This window comes from Leuciscus leuciscus, assembly GCF_965113295.1.
Source record: "Leuciscus leuciscus genome assembly, chromosome: 7".
NCBI lineage: Eukaryota > Metazoa > Chordata > Actinopteri > Cypriniformes > Leuciscidae > Leuciscus > Leuciscus leuciscus.
In genome coordinates this window covers 9526813-9549865 of record NC_138731.1, presented here as the reverse complement: position 1 = coordinate 9549865, position 23053 = coordinate 9526813, and the positions used below count along the sequence as shown (strand labels likewise).

Below are 23053 nucleotides of genomic sequence, written 5' to 3'. Positions count from 1 at the left end.
AAGATACAGTTGCCCTAGAAAAGTCACATGCTCGCACTCTGATGGCTTTAAACTGAAGAATTGTAACATTTAATAAGCAACCAGATTTGAGAAATCGATCATGTTCTGTACCATATAATGCATGGGCTCTAGGATGGGTCTGTTAATAAGATGCTAGTTTAATGCTGCCATAAGAACAAAAGCATTCAATGGAAGATTTATAACCTTTTTTATCACGCATTAAGCGGTAGATAGTGAAAAGATCCTACATTGTGACGTGTAAATACGGGCTTTGAACAGGTTGACCCTGTTTGTGTGGCGTGACTTGCTGACAATGTAGAATCACTGTAGTGTAAAAGAGAGGGCTTGGTGTGTTCAAAGGTGGTGTGTGTAGGCGAAAGTGCCTGGCAGTGCAAACAACTGCTCTTTACTGGTGCACTTTATCCAGCATAGCTTTAATGAAGGCATGTCTATCATGGGACGCTGCCAAAAAGTCCAGATCTGTTGCATAACACTGGGAGATTGGGGCTGTTTGGTTGAGGGAAATGGACAAAAATGGCCTTTTCACTCTCAAAGGCTTATGGTTTTGTTAAATCTCAAGAATCGTGGTAGATGCTGTAAGCATGTAGTGTTTCACGGTGTTGGTGGTGAGCCAAAATGGAAAGAAAACTAACAATTTGAGCTCAAAACCTTCTCCTGATGGATTATGATTTAATGGCGGATAATATACAGCGACCTCACAAAGTATTTGGACTCTTGAGCTACACTTAAACTGGACTAATGTCACTGCATCTGAGAATATCTGCAAATAAAAGCCATTTTTCACTCTTCACATCATCATGATCCAAATAGTTTTCTGTCTTAATTTACAGTGAACAGTATTACTTTTGTAGTACACATGTTGTGCCATTGTTCTCTAAAATATATAGGCCACCTCTTTCGATACTTTATATATGATGACTTAATCGATTTTGACTCTGCTTCCTTGTTCCTGATTGTTAATATCCACTTCCTCTTTCGCTCCATTTGTTGACCGTCATCAAACCACACACACACACACCAACTTCCATTCAAGACCACATTGGACTTTACTGGTTTAAATATTTATTTAATATAAAGCCATAAATTCAAGAGATAAAATAGCAATAGAATAGTAAATTAAGATATAAAAACTGACATAAGTGCAGACTTAAAATGATCATAACCATTTTTAGCATACTAAAACAAGATCTATTTATGTACAATACATTTGTTCCTATCTCAATAGCAAATAAAGTATAAATGTATTTACAAACCATATAGGTAAAAGAATCTCAGAGAAAATATAAAGAAGTATAAAATCCAACAGAGATTAAGAATATTAGGAAAGTAGAATACGCAAAACGTATATAATAGTTCTGCCATTTCAACAGTTGATGTATAAGCAAAAATACGCTCCTATTTAGTTGTTTCCTTTGCGTAAAACTTACACCGTGTCCTAACCAGTTGTGTGATACGTTTCTGGAGGCGACGGTGTTCTCGACACTAGATGCGACTAAACTGCACCAAAAATCAGAACATAGTTGATGTTAATTGTGCAGCACATTTGTGGACCAATGAGATTCCATTGTGGGCGGAGCTACCCACCTCAATGCTGCAAAAATTAAAGCCAATTGATTGACAAACTGTCCTGTGGCTGGTTAGCACAAACACACTGACGTGGGAGAGCCTTTTCCGCTTTATTGCGCCATGCCTGGTCAGGACACAGTGTTAGCAAGAGAAAAGCAGTACCAAAAAACAGAAGCAAGTGTGGAAGGAGAGAGAGAAGAAAAACAGAGCTAGTTGTTCTTAACGAGAGTCTTTTTAAGGCGAGGAACGAGGAAAACGGTGCCGTCCGCGGTGTGCTGAAGGGAGTATTCGTTGGGTGAGAAAGGCTTTCCCTGCTCGTCTCGAAGCATACCGAAGACCTCTTGGTACAGGGTACTCAGCTGATGTTTCATCTCTCTCAGACTGGTGCTACGCTCGCTCTTCTCCTTCTTCAACCGCTCCTTCTCCTCCTTCAGCGAGTCCAGCTCGTACTCCAGGCCCACGATGTTCTCCATCTTCCGCTTGCGGCAGTTTTGCGCGGCGACCTTGTTCTTGCCCCGGCGTCGGATGTCTCGGATGAGGGCGAGTTGGGCCTCGTTGAGCTGGTGCTTGGACATCATCTCGTTGAAGTCATCCACAGGCAGATTGATGATCATGTCCACGGTCAACGGGATCTGCAAGGCTTTTGCTCTCTGCTCATCACGGGAGAGCCGGGCCTCGGAGCGCTTCTTCTGCTTGTCTTTGGTGAAGGGAGGTTTGGAAAAGCCACTGGCCTCCACCGGCTCCGTCTTTGGGTTCTTTGCTTTCATCTCCTGTTGCTCTGCGGAGGATTTCTCTGAGAGAGATGCCTGAGCTTCGTCAGTAAGGTAAACCAGCGGGAATATCTCGGTGTAATCGGACTCCATGCTTCCCGGACTACCGTCCATCTCTTCAGAGTCGGAATCACTAAAACCGAAGGATTCATCTCCGTTTAAGGACTTCCCCGGGGAGCTCGTGTGAGGACTGGAGTCCAGCGACAAGCCAGAATCAGAATCTGCGAATTCCACCATTGGTTCTGGTTTTCCTGAGCTGAAGTTTCCTGGTGAAAAGCTTTGAAGATCCATGGGGTTTACAGGAGGATCGTTGGCAATCTCGGCCAGTTGGTTGACCATATGTCCTCCGTCGCATGTGAGAGGGCAACTGTTCACTTTTGTCTCCATCTCAGGATAAAACAGCTCATTAAACTCTTCAGGCCTGAACTCGGCTCCCACATCCGGGACGTTCAGACTCATCTGGCTGAGGTTGGGTGACACCATGTTGCTGAAGGATCCATCATAGGTGTTGATGTATTCAGGAGGACACACCTCGGTCTGGGCGGACGAGAGATGGTCCATCCCGGGCAGATATTGGCTGTAGCTTGGGTTCTGTGCTTCTCCGGAAAGTTTTACAAATCCATCCATATTTAATGTGTCCTGCATCTGCATGTTGAGACACTGCTAAAAATACAAAAGAGAAGCATATCAACACCGTAATCCAATGTGAAGACTCGTATAAGACAAACAGGGTTTACAATATGAGTTGGGAACAAAGCATTGTTACACTCTTGCGCATTGTCTGGGAAATTGGCAGTTACAGTTGCTTAAACTTGTGTTTCTACGCTTGATCTGCTAGGTAACGTTGTAGCTTGATGCTTCACTCCGTAGAATTCAGTGCATTGGGGAATGTTGACGTGAGTCATAGGAAAGGACCTTAACTTTAAACTAGGGCTGCCCCCTAATAGTCGACTAGAAGAGGCTTGGTCGACTAAGGTTTTAATAGTCGGTTAGTCACAGGAAAAAATAAAATAAAATCACACAGACTGTAACGGACAGATCGTTAACGGCAGGAAATCCAAACATTCGCCTATCATTCTTCGACCTCAAATAAGGCATATCACTTGAAACATGTAAGTAGTAGCAACTTTACAAGTCTGTGCGCTACTATTAGGCGCATAAGTGTTTGTGTGGAGAGCCGCTTACTGCATGACATACAGGCGCCGGCGCGATCACTTGCATTTAACTCCGTAATTTTCAGTCATACAGATACGAGTAATGCAAACTGTAAAGGGTCTACTTTTATTTTTTTAAACTCACAATAACAACAAAACATTGTGCTTTTGTAAAATAATGGTGCTTTCTGTCCATATGTCATTCAGTGAACCTGAGCGCATCACATAAATGAACCGAAACTCAGCGTATACTTGCCTCACAGACATGAGAAATATCTATAAAGCTTGAAATGTCTACTTTTAAATTAACATATTATTAAATCTGTATGAAATGTGCATATATGTGCGTCCACTACTGCAGAGATGACGAGTCAGCATTGTTGACTTAATCTCTGCAAGCGACACTGACACAGAAAACATTACCAATAAATTCTTAAAATGTTTAGACAGTCTCCTCCTGTTTTTTTCACGACACATTCATAATCATTACGTTTGGTGGTGCGCTGTGGCAAGCTTTATGTGTGCATTTGAGTGCTGATTAGGCTGTCTTTTTTATATAGGCGCATAATTATGATTTATTAATATAAATGCGCGATTAGTCGACTAATGTCTTAAATGAACGACTACTAGTCGACTAGAAAAATCTTTAGTCGAGGGCAGTCCTAATTTAAACCTTTATGAAGTATATATCCCTAGCTGCCTGTCAAAGCACAGCATGAGCTCAGAGAGGGTTACCTGGGTGTTGCTCAGCGACAGGGTTTAATTGCACCTTTCTACACCACAGGTGGGAACCAGATTACACCAATAAGTGTCTCACAGCCTCTCTCTCTGAAAATCATGTTGAAGGGATAGTTCACCCAAACATGAAAAATCTGTCATCCTTTACTCGCCCTCATTTCGTTCCTATAAGACTTTCATCTCTGAAAACCAAATAAAGATTTTTAATGAAACCTGAGATTTTTGTCCCTCCATTGAAAGTGGACTTCAAAAAGTCCATAAAGATATTGTGAAAGTGTGAGCATGGCTGAAATTCTGTTTATATTTGATGTGCTCTTTGTATTTGCATTGATCAAGGTTTATACGTGAATAAAAGCCCACATTAAATCTGTTCATCATTAATTACTTTTGCAATGTTTTTGTGAACTTTTTGAAGTGTCAAATCTTTGGTGGAATGGACTTTCAATGGAGGCACTTTGAAGACGAACCAACATCTTATGGGTTTAAAAATAACATGAGGGTGAGTATATAATGGGGTGAATCATCCCATTAAGATTGCACATTAAGGTTTTTATATAATATATTATAAAGTGTTTATAGAGCTGGTGGCATCTTATCTGACCAGGGTCCAAAACTAACACTAGCCAAACACCAAATGCAAGTATAAATTTGCTTTGACATATTAATATACCTCGCCTTTTGGCCGGTACCTTTATTTGAAACTGGAACAAAGAGTATATGCTTTAAACTGCAATGTAAAAACAATTTTCATTTTGTTCCCTGGACAGACTCCAGGGCCCGTATTCATAAAGATTCTAAGAATCCTCTAAGAAAACTCTTAATTTAGCTTAAAAACTATTACGTAGGAGTTTTAGCTTAAGAGCAACTCTGAGTAAGGAAAAGACAAAAACTTTCATCTTAGTAAGGAGGCGGGGTTGACCCCGTTGCTATGTATGACACAATCTTTTGAAGACTGTGATTGGTTGGTTGTCCCAAGAAGGGGAAAAAAAAAGTGATTTTAAGTTCACACACACACACACACATTATATATGTGTATATAAATCCTTTTATTTTATTTACCATGCTGTTAATTTCCTATAAGGTATTTGATTGGCTTAGAATGATAAAAATTGATCCACTCTTTCCAATTACACTGATTGCTGGCATGTCTATTTAAGTGGTGGTTTGAATGTTGGTTTTAATGTATCAAACATGGAATTTTCCCAGTTGTCAAATATCGTAATGTAGTGATTACTTTCATTTCTGGCGCTATGGCATTTCTGCGCTGTGTCAGAGATGTTAGCGTGTGTCTCTAATAAGATCAGTCACAAACATGATCTCTGCACGATCTAATCTATAGCGTCTTATTAACTCACTGTTATTCATTGTCTGCAACACATTTCTTCTCCCTCTTCGTCTTTCTGCCATGTTCTCCTCTGCTAAAGAAACTCTTAAGCCTCTTAAAAGTCCTCGTCCGTGCTCCTAACAATTTTGACCTTAAGACCTCTTTTAAGGGTTAAGATGCTTTCTGAATTACTTTTTTCTTTACTAGGATTTTTTCTTTAATTTTAAGAGTAAACGGCCACATTTCTAAGAATTTTCTTAGATTTTTGTCACTAGGAACTACTCTTTGCATTAAGATTCTTTATGAATACGGGCCCAGGGTTTTAGTGAGGTCTGGTTTAGGGTTCATACCTGCAACTCTGGGAGTGAGAGCAACTCCATCCAGGCTTGATCCAGAGAGCCTGGCAGCAAAGGATTCTGGGTAAAGGCTGGGATGTTTGCAGGCATCATGAGATCTGTGGAAGGTGGAACGGAGACATCCAGGCAAGGTGGAGCTGGCTGCAAAGACAACAGAGAAGAGAGACCGAGACAATTAGACTGAAGTGCAGTGACATGTATAGGTGTTGTATTGCCAAGAGGTGTGAGGTGTTATATGGGCGATATAAATATCCCGTAATTACCTCAGCTGGCTCATCTAGCGGAAAAGTCTCAGCTAGAAGCTGCATGCACTCATCGAATGACAGGGCATCACCTTCATGTTCTGCGAAAGCCCCATTCTGCAGGAACACAGTCAAATAAAACCATTGCATTTACACACACAGCAGGACACATACAAGGAAATGCGTTTTTTTAAACAAACCTTGAGTTACAATTATTAACAAAACATCCATTATCTCTGGTTACTGGTAAAGTGGATGGTGTAGATGTGGGTGTGCACAACATTTTATTTTGAGTGCTCTGGATGCATTAATGAAAGGTTTTATTGATGTTTTTAATTGAATGGGATTCCTGCAACATGTTATTTCCTGTTTATCTTGCTTTATCATTGGTAATGTTGTTGTTGGATTCAAAATCACTTTTGTTGAAACACTGAAAATAAAAGTGAAATGTAATGTTAACATAAAACAACGTACCCAGAGTTAATGCTGAAACAATATTTCAACTACACTTCAGAAGTACATGACCATTTCTTGAATGGGGACTTGAATAAAAATGACACCTGTCCAGCAGTTGAGTCACTTTTCTTTTATTTAATAGTTTAACACAATCAATGACAAAAATATACAAAAGATCATTCTTAAAAAAGTAAAAGTGGGACAAAAATGACAATCATTACAACCTTTAAACATATCATGAGTTTCAGAAGTCTGATGTCATTAGAACTACAAGTGGTCCAACAGTTCAGGTTTTAAAAATCTGGCTTACATCAGACTACTGCCTCTTTTCCTCTGGGATCTCTGAAATCTGAAAAAGAAAGCATGAAGTCAATTCAGTTGTCATACATAGATTAAATAAACAGAATTAACATTTCTGAATGTGACTATCTTAAATCTGTTAATGCTTCAATAGTGCGGTTTCTGCAAATGGAAGCGCTATGGCAGGGGTGTCCAATCGTTCCAGCTGAGTTTATCTCCAGCCCTAATTAAACACACCCGAACCAGCTAATCAAGGTCATTAGGATCACTGATAACTTCCAGGCTGGTGTGTTGGAGCTCAACTTTGCAGGAAGGAAGAGATGGGAAGATTATTCAATTATATCTCAGCTCATGGTCCATGAAACTGCATTGAATTCAAGTATTCCAAGTTTAGCTTAGGTTTTTCCAATGACAATTTCTTTACAGCTGCAATTTCTTTAATGTAGACCTTAAACTCTTTAAATATCACAACATAGCCATGTCAGTCAATTTTCACATTAAACACAAGATGTAGATTTTTGTGATTGCATTTCAGTGGGAAAAGGCTAAAAACTAAATGGAGATGGGTTACATCCCTCACACTTAATACAGATTGAGGAATATGAATGATTACCTGATAAAGCAGTATTCAGGGAGCAGGAGAGGGCCAGAGGTCAGGTGATTATGCTGTCGATGTCGGCATTATCAGGACGGTGCTTCTCTTTTCTTTAACTGTCCGTCCTCATCTGCCTCACTCCTACTAAAGGCAAGAACGCAAGGTGCTGTGCAAGCAGAGTCACTGATGAAAGACATGCACTGCTTCTGAAATCTGTAGGCACTACATTCGACCATTAAAAAAGGTTGTTCTTCATGTAGTATGAATGTGTGTGGGTTATGAATGAATTCCGGACGTACTTCATCCGCCATTTTGTTAAGGTCATGTGACCTTCACTGTCATTCATAAATCCTCTCCAGGCTGTGCCTATGCAAATACTATGCATTCAGACATTGTACTCTCCCTGTTGAAAAATCCAGCATTGCTGGTCAGCAGCGTGAGGTATGTTTTGCATGCTGGGACGAGCATGGGTTGCTGGTTGGCTGGTCCCCAACATGGGATGCTGATTGCTGGTTTTCTGGTCCCCATCATGAGATGCTGGTTTACTGGTCCTCAACATGAAATGCTGGTTTACTGGTCCCCATCATGAGATGCTGGTTGTCTGATCCTCAACATGAGATGCTGGTTTACTGGTCCTCAACATGAGATGCTGGTTTACTGGTCCCCAACATGAGATGCTGGTTTACTGGTCCCCAACATGAGATGCTGGTTTACTGGTCCCCAACATGAGATGCTGGTTTACTGGTCCTCAACATGAGAGGCTGGTTTGCTGGTCCCCAACATGAGATGCTGGTTTGCTGGTCCTCAACATGAGATGCTGGTTTGCTGGTCCCCAACATGAGATGCTGGTTTGCTGGTCCTCAACATGAGATGCTGGTTTACTGGTCCTCAACATGAGATGCTGGTTTACTGGTCCCCAACATGAGATGCTGGTTTACTGGTCCCCAACATGAGATGCTGGTTTACTGGTCCTCAACATGAGATGCTGGTTTACTGGTCCCCAACATGAGATGCTGGTTTACTGGTCCTCAACATGAGATGCTGGTTTACTGGTCCTCAACATGAGATGCTGGTTTACTGGTCCCCAACATGAGATGCTGGTTTTCTGGTCCTCAACATGAGATGCTGGTTTGCTGGTCCCCAACATGGGGTGCTGGTTGATGGTTGCCTAGTCCTCAACATGGGATCCTGGTTGATGGTTTGCTGGTCCTCAACATGAGATGCTGGTTGCCGATTTTCTGGTCCTAAACTTGGGATAGTGGTTGCTGTTTTTCTGGTCCTCAACATTAGATGCTGGTTGCTGTTTTTCTGGTCCTCAACATGGGATACTGGTTGCTGGTTCCCAACATGGGATGCTCGTTGATGATTTTCTAATCCTCAACATGGGATCCTGGTTGCTGGTTTGCTGGTCCTCAACATGAGATGCTGGTTGCTGTTTTTCTGGTCCTCAACATGGGATACTGGTTTGCTGGTTCCCAGTATGGGATGCTGATTGATGGTTTTAGTTTTGCATGCTGGGACCAGCTTGGGAAGCGCGTGTGCTGATGAACCAGCATATATTATCTTCTGAGTGCTGGTATGATCCCACAACAAAACTAATGTATGTTACATATCACGTTTTTTGTTTGTTTGTTTTTTGTTCATAGTTAAAGAAAATACCAAAATAATTATCCTATTAATTGAAATAATTTAATAAAGAAAAACACATGTTGCAGATTGTTTATTGGTACACAGTAAAATCCTCAGTGTTAAACGATCTATGTTCAGTTTTCAGTAACACTGAAGCAATGTTGCAGTTAGTGAAATAAACTAGATTCACTCTACAAGTGATGACTGACTGTTAGACATGCGGTTAACAAGCAGAAATACTGAAGATAAGAGGAACAACAAGAACAGAACAAAGAGAAGAGACAAGCAGAAACACAACAACTACAAGTGACTCTCAGCCTTAGATTAAATCAACTGCAAATAAAATCAATCTCACCAGAGGATGCTTAAACAACTCCAAAAACATCATCAGCATGTTCACTAGTTATAAACCTGTTTGGCTTTATTTCTTTCATATGGTACATGTATAAAGGTTGTTGAAGTCTGTTTGAAGTCATCATTATGGTGATCAGTGTTCCCTTTAGTTGGGCTCTTGGCCCTTGACTTTGGTTGAATTAATTTTCTTTCAGCAATTGATGAAAGTCCATGCTATCACTATTGTCTACAATATTTCATGCTCCTGACTGCAATAACACCTTTATGTACAGCTTTTGGAATCACTGACTGACAGCTGGATTTTGACACAAATTCCCCAAAAAAGTCTTTAAAAACAGCAACTTTTAATTTTGACTTTCATTATTAAGTTGCTATTCAGTGTCCCATTGAAAGAGCTCCTCTCATAACCCCTGTTATTGAACAAATTACATGATTATGCTGTTATTTGGCATTTTTCTTTGTTTTCCTATCTCTAAATGTTTTTGTTTTGTAATGTAAACAAGATTTTTTTTAACTGATTTGTGTACAGATCCTTTTAAACAGTAGAAAAATCATTTGATCCTTTGAAATGTTTCACCAGTTTGAATGTTTACTTTGTTCTTCAAAACTTCAGATGACAATTGACTACGTTTACATTCTGTCAAATATCGGGTTATGGTCGGGTTAAGGTCACTATTTGGGTTTCTGAAACATTCAGAATAACCCGTTTACATGCGTGAGTAGAGAGAGTTACTCCTGTATACATGGAATTTGTAATCAATTGGCAATATCCCGATGTAAACGGCGACGCACGGTTAGCGTCTGGACGTACGGACAACGTTAAGACGCAATGTGCGTCATTTCCGATTCTTCTTCCTGTATCCAAAGGCAACAACAACAGCAGCAGCACGCGGATAATGAATAGTTCGGGGCAGATAGCGATCGCCTTTGTTTGCGCTTTCCTCCTCGCTCCAAAAGTCTGGTGCTGTGCTGCGTCTCGCCATGCTTACCTCTACTTCTTGTTTACTTCCGGTATACTGCACGCGGGTTTCTGTATGCGCCGTCTATACTCAAAATACCAAGATTCCTTGCGAATAGAACATGCGCAGAACACAAATCAATGACTACGTTTACATGCAGCCAATATCCGGGTTATGGTCGGGTTAGAGTCACTATTTGGGTTTCTGAAACATTCGGAATAACGCGTTTACATGCGTGAGCAGAGAGAGTTACTCCTGTATACATGGAATTTACAATATCCCGATGTAAACGGCGACGCACGGTTAGCGTCTGGACGTACGGACTTCCTTAAGACGCAATATGCGTCATTTCCGATTCTTTTTCCTGTATCCAAAGACAACAACAACAGCAGCAGCACGCGGATAATGAATAGTTCGGGGCAGATAGCGATCGCCTTTGTTTGCGCTTTCCTCCTCGCTCCAAAAGTGTGGTGCTGTGCTGCGTCTCGCCATGTTTACCTCTACTTCTTGTTTACTTCCGGTATACTGCACGCGGGTTTCTGTATGCGCCGTCCCTACTCAAAAGACCAAGATTCCTTGCGAATAGAACATGCGCAGAACACAAATCAATGTCCCTTTTGATGGGGATATGCCGATACGCGTTTACATGACCAAATATTCGGGTTAGAAAGGGGGTACCCCAGGTATAATATCCGGGTTTTTAAAAACCGGGATATGAGCATATCCGGGTTTTTGCCGGTGTTTACATGGCCGTGCGCGACCGGGTTATTGCTAATATCCCGGTTTTGAACGGGTTATTGGCTGCATGTAAACGTAGTCAATGTTCCTTTTGATGGGGATATGCCGATACGCGTTTACATGACCAAATATTCGGGTTAGAAAAGGGGTACCCCAGGGATAATATCCGGGTTTTTAAAAACCGGGATATGAGCATATCCGGGTTTTTGCCGGTGTTTACATGGCCGTGCGCGACCGGGTTATTGCTAATATCCCGGTTTTGAACGGGTTATTGGCTGCATGTAAACGTAGTCAGTGATAAATAATGGTGAACCAGCTTCACCAGCTCCGGTTTGCTTGAGAACAGCATGACTATGCTGGCCCACTAGCTAAACCAGCACTAACCAGCCTGGACCAGCATCAGATTCATGCTGCTTTATGCTGGATATTTCACTAGGGCTGTTGACATACTGTTTTCTGGTCTAAACGGGACACGTGTTAAGCGTGACATTCTTATGTTTGTGTCACTGGCACTTCAAAAAATTTGCTAAATGTTGTTGGAACTGTAATCAGGCATTTCCTAATAAACATTACTAAAGCCAGTAACAATAAAAATCAAACACAAAAACCAAGCATGCAAAACAAAGGAATAGAGAAATAATAAAGTAAATGTTTATAATCGTGCCAGAGAAGTCATGTGGATATATCAGGTGGTTCAACAAACAATACTTCTTTACAGGACGCACCTGCGTTTTCTCTCTAATAAGGAAGCATCAATTAGACTACTGAGAAGGACACATGCAAAACCAAAAATGGGTGTGTGCCTGTGCGTTTTGGCCATTCACTTAAACAACAATGGCATTTTGGGGGCCTGAAAATGCTAGCTTATGAAAACGGGCTTCAAAGTGCAAGTTTTTGAATATGATACAGTTATTGTCTCCACGTAAACTACAAAAAAAAAAACGTGAATTTGGGAAAACATGGGTATCTTTAAAAAGTGACCTCGCCAACTACTGGCCTGGCATGAATAATACAGCATAAATACGAAAAACGAAAAGTTTTTTAGTACATCATTGTCGTGTAAACGTGGCCTAAACCAGTGGGCATTTCCAAACTACAATGGGTGTTCTTCATCCGCTCTACTGGCAAGCCCAACCCCTAAACCAAACCCCCAGTGGATTAGAACAAATCGGGTACAGCGTTGATAAATGCCCATCGTAGTTTGAAAACGCCCCGCTGATTGAGGAACACCACTAGCTTTCCACAGAGATACACTTTCATGATTTTGTCCTCAACAACAACAAATCAATAGGTGTGTTTGACTCTAAGTGGCGCTGCTCAGACCGATCGGTGTAAAGTACAGCGAGAGCGATTCAAAAGCATACTCTCGAACCAGCTGAGCTAACTGATATTGAGCTAACACCTAGAGTCAGTTCAATATCACTGTCACCTCCAATGTGTGCCGTCAGTGTGTGCTGATCCAACATACTTTAAACACTGAAATGTCAATCTCAACCAAAAGGATGGTTTGCACCAAACCTCAACATTGTCTCAATGTCACCTTGCTATCTGGGCTGCTATCAGAAGTCCTAGAATTCAATGTGATCTCAAACATTTCTCATCAAATGATCTGAGCTACTGCATTACAATCATTTTATATCTGTAAACTCTTACTGTTTGTCAACCATTGTCTCATATTTGTCTATATTAATCTCAATAAGGCCAGGTTAAGGCCTGTTCTCACCAAGAAAAATCATTATACTATCGGCCACGCCACAGAACGATAACATCGTTTATTATAACTGTTGTGTGCCACTTTAAATGCGTGAGTTCTTTATTGTCTGGTGGATTCTGATTGGCCGAATCAATGTTTTTATAGATGTGTGTGTGAACTTCACTATTCTCGATTATTAAAATGTTAAAGCTATCGTCACTGGTGTGAACGAGTCTTTAGCCGAAAAATAGTCGGCAGTTTGCTCCATAAATTTATGCCAAGGTTATGCAAGGAAAGCTCACTTCGTACAAGATTTAAATGACGTAGTGCATCTGTGTGCCTGACCTCCTCAGGGAAAAGTAGGTGTTTAGTGTCCTATACATGTTGTGTTGGGATTGTTTGCGTGTTTCCATTTCGTAGAATTGCGTTTACCTCCCGAGTTCCTGTAATTATGCCATTGTGGCAGTTACCAAGCAACAAGGCAGCTGCACCCAGTAACATGAGCGAGGCCTGTTGAGCACCTGTGTGTGTGTGTGTGTGTGTGTGTTTCTATGAAAGATCTCATGGGATGGATCTGTGCATGCGTACCTGTGTGATTTCTCCGTTCGTCGTGTTGGTTTGCGCCGGAAGGTTTCGAGGCACGAACTCTCCGGTCTCCTCGTCCAGCTGGAGTTGAGCGAGTAGAGCTTTCTCCTGATCCTGCAGACGCTGCTGGCGCTTCTCCTCCTCCTGCTCACGCTGTCTGCGCAGCTCCACCTCCTTCTGTCTGAAGCTGAAGTCAAACACTTCCCTGCCCGCTCCCAGGTCCACGTCCTGCCTCCACAGGATATCTATCAGATCCATGTCCTGCAGAGAAGAAGAGAGACGGCATGAGAGGCAGCACACACACACACACACACACTCCTGACCACACCCTGCCTGTCGAGCCCGGCCCTCCTCAGATACACACACACACACACGCATGCACAACGCAACGACAAGACAGGATGAATAATACATGCTGCTTCTCCTTTTTCATCCTATCTCTGGGAAATACCAAATCTCACACACACTTACATATTTATACACACTCGGTTAGTGTTACTATTAATGTTAGTGGCAGATTTAAAGGTCAGATGAAAAATTAAAAGCAAGGACACTGGAAAAAATCATTCATATTTCTGACCTTCAACTAAAAATAGCAACAAAAAAAACACACATATGGTCTGTATGTGGGAAGTTGACATGTCCTGTGTGACGTGATAGATATATACATATATTTTTTCTAATTACTTTATCATTATTATGCATTCTTATATTATTTGACAGACTACATGGGATATTTATTCTTTAAAAAATTTATTTGTCACACTTCAAGACTTTTAAAATCACCAGTGAATGCAAAATGTGTTTAAAAAGAAACAAAAATGGTGAGAAGAACCAGCATGTCAAAGTTTTTTTTAACTCAGACATTTGTGGTCATGATTTACAGTACATCAAATACCATTTCATTATATTCAACTATTTATGTAGCTCTTCTGGTTACCACACTTCTTTTTAACTGCACACCACAAACTGGAATTTTATATGTTGTGGTGAAACACTTTCTAGAGAGGTGCACTACACAGATGTGGAGGAGTGAACGGCGGCCTCGACCAATCAGCAGCGAGAATGAGACGCCACCCGCCATGTTGTTTTAACTACAGAGATCAGGGTGTTTGTCACATACAAGGACAGAGAACAAAACATATCGTTTGCGTCCTTGCCGCTGGCGTGTTGACGTGACATCGGTAGACCAACAGAATGAGAAGATCGCATTATTTAGATGTGTGTACATTGAATAAGATGTATTAGGCCTGCTTTCTTCTTTCTTTTAGTGTTTCTATTATGTGCAGATGTGGACCAGGGTTATTATAGTTAACTAGAACTATCACCATAAAAAAAAAACTTTCAATACTTGAAATAAATAAATGAATAAAATAAATAAATTTCTTTTTTCTCAATTCTCATTTAATTAATTTAGCTTAACTTTATGTACTAAAATATTCAAACAGAAATAAAGACTACATATAAACTATATTTAAAAACTGATGAAAATGACAAAAACGCAACAAAATAACTAGAACTTTGGCTAAAATTAAAATGATAAAAGAAAATAAATAAAAATAAAAATAAAAACAAATTCTAAATATTAATAAAAGATATACTAGTATCGCAATGATTCTAAAACAACACTATTACTTAGGTTAAGGTTTTTAGTTTGGATAACGTCCAAAGCATAAATAATCAAAATATATCGAACTGAAGAAACTTAAATTAACATTTTAATAAATTGTTTTAGTAAGTTTAATGTTTTGATTGGTAATGAAATAAAATGCTTTCTAATTTGCAGATTAAAAACATATTTAATGTCTTCATCCACTAACCTTCCCTCTTGACTAGTGCTGGGTACAATAAATAATAAACATGGATCATCGATAAATACTTTTTTACATTTAATACTTAAGTACATTAAACTTTTACACAAGCACTTGATTGAAGTACTTTGTCCAGGACGATTTCAGAATCAGAATCAGATCCTTAGACGCCACAACCATCATCACTGGTGATAAAACCAGATATTGACAGATTAATATCGCAATATAGGGCCATTTGGAGATTCATCTGTAACCCTTCCAAAACCTTCTGACAGGCTTGTCGATATATAATGCACATTTCCTGTTTTCAAGTTAAGAGTAAAATGCATTTTGGATAAATATTGTCTGTTTGTTTCATGGCAGCAATTTTGCTTTTGTCTCATAAACCAATAAATGCATTAAAGGGGCCGTTCACCCAAAAGGGACAATTCTATCATAATTGGAACCCGTAAGACTCTTCATAATCGAAACACAAATAGGAATATTTTGTAATATTCTCTCATCCTCTTTTTCCATCCATTGAAATTCCACAGAACGAAAACATTCGAGTACAAAGTTCATGGTAGAAGTGATATGAGCTGAGCTGTTTAAGTCTTTACTTTATATTACGGTCACTTTATATGATGAACGCTTTAATTTAGGCTTTAATTTGCATATAAATATTGATGAGTGCACATTAAATATGGTAAACGGAAGCTGAAACAGCGCGTTTGACACATAACAACAAAACTCATCGGTTCTACCGCATGTTTGAGCTTCGTTTATCATATTTGGATTAATCCACTCGATTCATAAGGATTTCTTTTACAATCTCTTTATGAAGCATTCAAGTTTGGTGGAATGATTTTTTATATGATTTTAAATTTTTGGGTGAACTGTCCCTTTAAATTGTCAATCATCCACTCTGCAAAATGGTACATTACCCCATGTTCAAATATTATACATCATCAGATGAGACACTTATAAATGCTGGTCATTAAAATTCTTCCCAGGCTGAGTGACAAAAATATTTATGAAACCTTGGCCTCAGACTTTCTAGATTGATAGTTGCAGGAACTCGAATCTTTATTACATCAACAGTGTCTGAGAGACGAGTAACTCCTCTAGCATGTGTTTACAGCGGCGAAGCTTTGCATAAGCGTCTGCAGCTCTGCATGCATCTGTCCATGAGCTCGAGCATGTGACTCGAGGTCTGGAGAACTTCGGCTTCCTATAGTTCGAGATCACAAGGCCCCGGGGACTGAACAGAGAAGAAGTGTGTACTGACGGCAGAGGAACTGAGCACTTTTGAGGAAGCATTTCTCTTTTGCAATTCTGAATCAGACATCAGCGTTGACATCATACGACCATGTGACTAAACACAGCAACAAATCGAATCAAGTCTTTATCCGGCACACACTCTAAAAACTACTGGGTTGTTTTAACCAAACTTTGGGTCAAATATGGACAAACCCAGCCGGTGGATTACATTTTTTAACCCAACGTTTGGTTTGGTTTGTCCATATTTGACCCAACATTGGGTTGAAATGAGTGTACAAATGAATTCCTGATCTAGTTAAATTATATAAAATCATGCGACTGATTCCATAATAATGAAGTGGATCAGAGAGTGGCGTCAGACAGAGGCATGCAGCGACATGCCCGTCTCACACACACAAACACACACACACACACACACACACACACACACACACACTCCCTCTCTGGATAACTCCAGATAACAGACAGGGGTGGAGACACAGAGATGATGAAATATCAAACCACAATGATAATAAACGGGCCGCTCTCACGAGAAGACTGGACTCGACACACACACACACACACACACACACACACACACACACACACACACACACACACACACACACACACACACACACACACACACACACACACACACACACACACACACACACACACACACACACACACACACACACACACACACACACACACACACACACACACACACACACACACACACACACACACACACACACACACACACACACACACACACACACTCTTCCTCCTCCATGAAGAATCAATGAAGAATGTGTTTCCGACTGTTTAGTTTGGATGTTTGGATCTCTAAAGAGCCTTTTATATTTCTAACCATATCCGGCTGTTCACAAGCGCATTACAGAAGCATATGTTCTCAATCTGATGATGGGTAAAAACTAAACCGGAACCGCTCATCCAAAAGTGAAAATATTGGGGCAGGCTATTAGTATTATTACCATAATCATCATCATTATTATTGTAATACTAAATGATTATTTTTTCTTCTTTATTATCCTTTCTCCTGTGAAACACTAAACAAGCACTTCTGTTGTCCATACAAAATGTGGATGGTGATTTTTTTTCTGCAAACATGACAATAAATACCTCATAAAAGCAGTTCATATCACTTTTACACTATATTTAAAGTCCTTTAATTCCTTTTCATCACAAACAGCAAAAATGAAGCTGACATTCGGGTTATTATTGTTAACTAAAACTATTTTTTAAATATTTTATATTTTTAGCAAAATGCCAAGGCAACATTTTTGAAGTTGAAGTATTAAAATACCTAATATAGTAAATAAACTAATATGAAAAACTTAATTAAACTACAGTATATAGGCATATTCAAACTAAAACTTGTAATACTAACTAGAATTAAAAAAGAGAAAAGAAAAAATATAAAAAAAACATTTATTAAAAAATTAACAAAAAATGTATATCAATGATACTAACACTGAGCCTAAGATTGAGTGAGAAAAGCATTAATAATACTGGCCTGGATGACATGAAGGGGAAAATAAAGACCTTTTGTCGATGAACTGCTCCTTTAAAATGTAAAAGGCTCTTGGCTTTTTCCTGGAAACAGTTTTTAGTAAATATGATCCGTTTACTGATCGCAGTGTGTGTGTTTCTGACCTGATGTATGATGAAGCTTGATCACATCACTGATTATGTTTTATATTAAACATCAGTCGAGTAGGTAGTAGTAGTGTTGTGTGTGTGTGTGTGTGTGTGTGTGTGTGTGTGTGTGTGTGTGTGTGTGTGTGTGTGTGTGTGTGTGTGTGTGTGTGTGTGTGTGTGTGTGTGTGTGTGTGTGTGTGTGTGTGTGAGAGTATCGCAGTTGCATTAATGTCACGGATGGGATTGTATTTAGGAGTGAAAATAATATCCAAGAGACACACCTTCACTACATAATTAATAGTGTTCAAGTAATCATTATCCAGGTTAATGGAAACGGGAAACCAGAGCTGTTATTAAAACTGCAAAGTTTCCTGATAAAGAAGAGATTTTTTTTCACGCCGGTCTCACTTCCTGTTCCTCTCCGGACTGCGGGAATGTGGAATAAACCACTGCAGGAACAAGAGCACCTTGTTCTCTCTTTCTTCAGGCACGTAGTCGCCATCCAAACCGGTTTACCAGTGTTTCAGTACAGGTGAACTCTCACTAAAGTCACACTAATGCTCAGGTCTTTAGCTGGACCACACCACTTTACTCTAGAGCAGGGGCGTCTTCAACGGGGGGTGATATAGCACATATTTCACAGGCATCTGTATCTCATAAAATTACTTAAACATAATCCCCTTCAAAATATTGAAATGTGTACTTTGGGCATCAGCACACACAGAGTTTTGGGAACAGTTTATATATATAACTTTATCACGTTATATACTGGCGAACAGATCATTAGGTAGCCTATAAACACACGGCACATTAATTAATATGGTGTCACGTGACTTTAAAGCATTGACCGTTTTATATGTTTGATAAAATCTCATCTAACTTAAAAATATCTTAGCTTGAAAGGCTGTGGGTTTTAAATGCGTCAGATATCGGTATTAAAACAGGGGTTTTGTCTTGACCAGAACTGTATCAATCTAACAATTAAACACGGGATCATACAGTCAGTGTCATCATTTTAACATGATCTACTGAAAACGGTGCCATAAATTAATTAAAAAAAAACGTTTTCTGTAAATTTACATAAGCTTATAAACAACAAGCTCCTAATGAATGACAACTTAAAGGGATAGTTCACCCAAAAATGTGTGTTTGTGTCTGTGTTTGTGTTTCATACATGTTGTCTGTTTAATCTGAATGTTTTATTCAGTGTTTGTTCATATTTACCGGTTTGCAAGTAAATGCAAGAGAAAATAAAATGGCTCAAATAAAGATTTACCTTCTGTGATTAGCAATCAATTTTCTGAAGGTCAAGTGTTTGTTTATGAAAAATAATTTGTAAGAATGTTAGGCCCTGTTTTGTACACTGCAAAAAATACTGTAATTTTACCTGTAAAAGACTGTAGAATGCTACAGTAAACACCTAAAGTAAAAAAAAATTACAAATAATTTACAGTAAAAGCATACATTTCTCCGTGTAACAGATCACATTTGATGTTTTTTGATTTTAAAACTTATGTTTCTCTTTAATTGTTTTGCTATCAGTAATGTACATTAGGGTTTATGTTCCATCTTAGGTTGTTAAATGAATGTGTATTGCATTATTTTATTGTCATGTGTGTTGTAATGATGGTGTTTTGCTTTGTATAGTATTTCCCTATTTGACTTTCTCTTCACCATCCTTGTTGTTATGATGGATGTCAGTATAAAAAGATCTCATGACACTTTGATTCATATATTTTCATGCATTCACTAAAAACACTACTGGTCTATTCAGCATTAGGCCTATGTAATGTTTGTCAGTGACAGTTTTTTTATATAAAGTGCTACCAAAACTCTATAAAAACATGTTTTTTTTTCTTCAGTTAGGTATAAAGAATGACAGTAGCTATGAGAGAGATTAATGTCTTAAAGCTTAGGGTCACTTCTTTACGTCAGGACACAAGGATAAAATAAACAGACACATTCCAGATTGGGTCCGCCTGCTATTGTGCAAGGCGCCGGTGAGCGCGCATGCGCAGAACGCGAGAGCGCAGACGCGTCTGGATCACACGCACAAACATCACAGCGCGACGACGCACATCTCATGACACAAGTTTAATCGAGTGCCAGATTCGCCTCACATCAATAGACATTCAGCACACATACATTTTTAATATTTATTCCTTCCTTTCGTTCGAGTTCAATGACTATGCAGAATTCTGGGTGAAAAGATTAGAAACGGGATGAAGGAAACGCCTTCTCTAACACGGACTATATATATATAGATATATACATGACGTCCCAACTATTCCACCATGTCATGAGTTATAGAAATGAACAAAATAGCCTCGATTATTCTCATATTGAAACTTTAAAACACGCAAGGCAATTAAAAAGTCGCATGGAAGTGAGTGTAACGCGCTGGTAACACAAATGTGACAAGAGTAATAAATACATGTATCACATAAGAGGTTCAAAGGGCAGCATGATGTAACATCATAGTGAAATTACAATTAATAATTGTAGTATTATTTTAATACTATTAAAACAGGTTACTATACCATTGTTGTAACATTTGTAACGCTATTAGTTATTGTAGTTAAATATTATTTACCTGTTGGCTTTGGTGCATTTTAGGCATTTCGATCTCCATCATGTCTGAGAGGACCTCTCCTCGTCCGCCGTAACTCCTGAAGTGATTTATTTGTTTGTAATCCTTCACAGCGAAATAAAATATGGCTTGAAAATAAATACGTCCGATTGTCAATGCACTTGTGAAGGAAATGCTGCTGTCTGACTGAGGAGTTATGAAAATTCACGGAAAGCCCCAGTCATTCGCTGGCTCCGCCCATAACCCACGCTGACCAATAGGAAGCGCTGCTGAGCTGCTGCGGTCTACGCCCCCCTTTTACCTTTTATCTGCTGTAAACCTTCTGAATGTGAACTTTTCTGAACCTTTATTTTAACTATATATAGAGTTCTCTATAGACTTCTCTATCTTAAAAAAAAAAAAAAAAAACTTTGAGTAGGCTACATAAGTATTAAAATAAGTATTCTACATATTTATTTGAAATGTATCTTATTTGGGGTTTTAAGGGTTACATATGTTCAAATATGTTGCCATTTATTTTATTTATATAAAAAAAAACAATAGGGTTAATCAACTTTTGTAACAACTCCCTCAGGAATGTTGCAGGAACCAAAAATCATAGGCTCTCTATGGGTACAGAGAGAGACACGTGATCTAGATGGAGCAGATTGTTGCACCTGAATGTACTTTCTCTGGGCGAACACGTACAATCAAAAGACGCAATAAAAGCCCATGATTTGAACACACCTACTAACTCTCGTGACCTGCATGTCTATCTATCTGTCTGTCTGATAGCGCCACCTGCTGTTCGGCCTTAAGCTTTTAATGTCAGCTGAGCCTTTTTCCACGGTGTAATTAATCTTCAACCTTTTAAACCGCACTCTAAACCATTTAAGAGTTTATAATTATACAACTTTAAACTAAACTAGCGTTGAAATGTTGCTTGGGTTAAACAAATGGATGACCGATTTGGCCTGTGTGTGAATGATCTGACTGCACGGATGCATGGGGTGTTTAAAGGTTTGAAATGATCACCTGACAAAATTACTCTTGTTAAAAGATCAACCCACAACGTGACACTTCAATCAAACTGGCAACTGAGTGCAAAGTGTATTATGTGTATATAGGCTGTTTAATCAACTAAATGGGCACTTTTGGCCCTCGGGACTATTAAAAAGTAAACTTAGTTCATGTGATTTACTGGCAATAATAATAACAAACTAAAAATGTCCAACAGTGGTTGTGCATCACATGACAAATCTGCCATATTTTTCTGAAAGTTTTGTTTACAATGATTATTTTTAAAGTACTTTAACTATAGTTAAAGGCAGGGTAGGTGATTTGTTCCAGAAACATTTGTTGTTATGCTGGTTGAAAGTCTCTTCACATCCTGATAGCAATCACTAAGTTAAAGGCACAATATGAATCTTTTTGCCACTAGAGGTCTCTTATTCAAATCAAAGGCGTAGCTTGATGACGCCTTGATTTGGCGGGATCATGGGAGTTGTTGTCTTCACCTCTACAGCCCGTGGAGAATACGGCAGAAATCATATTCATGGATGAGCGGTAATGTATTAAATATTTATTAACGTTACGAAAGCCGTTGTAGCGGAACGAGCCGCTGGAGCGATTGCTAATGAGAGATGAGCGCGACACACGAGCAGAGGAGCTTTTATTATACACTTCCTCTTCTTTCGGTCATGCGTATGTGGGGAAACGCAGTTTTAGACACATTTGAGTGTGATGAAAGTTGTTATAATGCTACTAAATGAGACACTTGTTGCACTGCAGTGAGCTAGATCGATATTAGACATGGTAAAACATGGTACTCGCATGGTAAATTGTTATATATAACAATTATTAGTTTTCTGTCGATGAATGTATCCAAACAGTTGCTCACCTGTCTAATAAAACACATAATATGTTAAAGCATCTTTGGTGTTTCCATGGTTCCTACAAAATAAAAATCAAGGGTAACGCGGATATGATGTCACTGGTAGGCGACGGTCTTCCTCTTTAATTGGTTAAAACTGCTTATTTCTCTGTGCAAACAGGATAATGTAAGTACACAAGTCAACAAAATATATAACATTGTTCTATAGTGGTTTTTGGATATTTTTATCCAAAAATCTTGCATAGTGTGCCTTTTAAGTGGTCTAAATGGTCTAGGACCATAACATGTTCGTCCAATCATTGCATTCAGACCGAATGCCTGTGAGAAGAGAAAAACAAAATAACAGGCATTTGACAAGTAAAAGAAAGAAATGATGAAAGCATTGTAAAAAG

At 39.2% G+C, this 23053-nt stretch overlaps 1 protein-coding gene and 2 long non-coding RNA genes across 4 annotated transcripts; 1 reads left to right on the top strand and 2 right to left on the bottom strand.

Moving 5' to 3' along the window:
- Positions 1–1066: 1066 nt before the first annotated feature.
- On the bottom strand, positions 1067–20982 carry nfe2l2a (nfe2 like bZIP transcription factor 2a). 2 transcript variants are annotated; one of them, XM_082176148.1, is made up of 5 exons: positions 20792–20982; positions 13484–13741; positions 6193–6288; positions 5924–6070; positions 1067–3017 (listed from the first exon to the last, which is right to left on the bottom strand). In XM_082176148.1, exons 1-5 carry the CDS (start codon positions 20831–20833, stop codon positions 1797–1799), a joined length of 1764 nt encoding a protein of 587 aa, XP_082032274.1. In that variant the 5' UTR covers positions 20834–20982; the 3' UTR covers positions 1067–1796. The 2 variants fall into 2 exon arrangements, with proteins under 2 accessions (XP_082032274.1, XP_082032273.1); XM_082176147.1 differs by having other exon boundaries at positions 1067–3020; positions 20792–20981.
- LOC309503578 lies at positions 3027–5221 on the top strand. Its single transcript, XR_014207749.1, has 2 exons — positions 3027–3332; positions 3382–5221. It is a non-coding gene; the product is annotated as an uncharacterized lncRNA (long non-coding RNA).
- On the bottom strand, positions 14892–17793 carry LOC309503517. Its single transcript, XR_014207682.1, has 2 exons — positions 17286–17793; positions 14892–17093 (listed from the first exon to the last, which is right to left on the bottom strand). It is a non-coding gene; the product is annotated as an uncharacterized lncRNA (long non-coding RNA).
- Positions 20983–23053: the final 2071 nt, after the last annotated feature.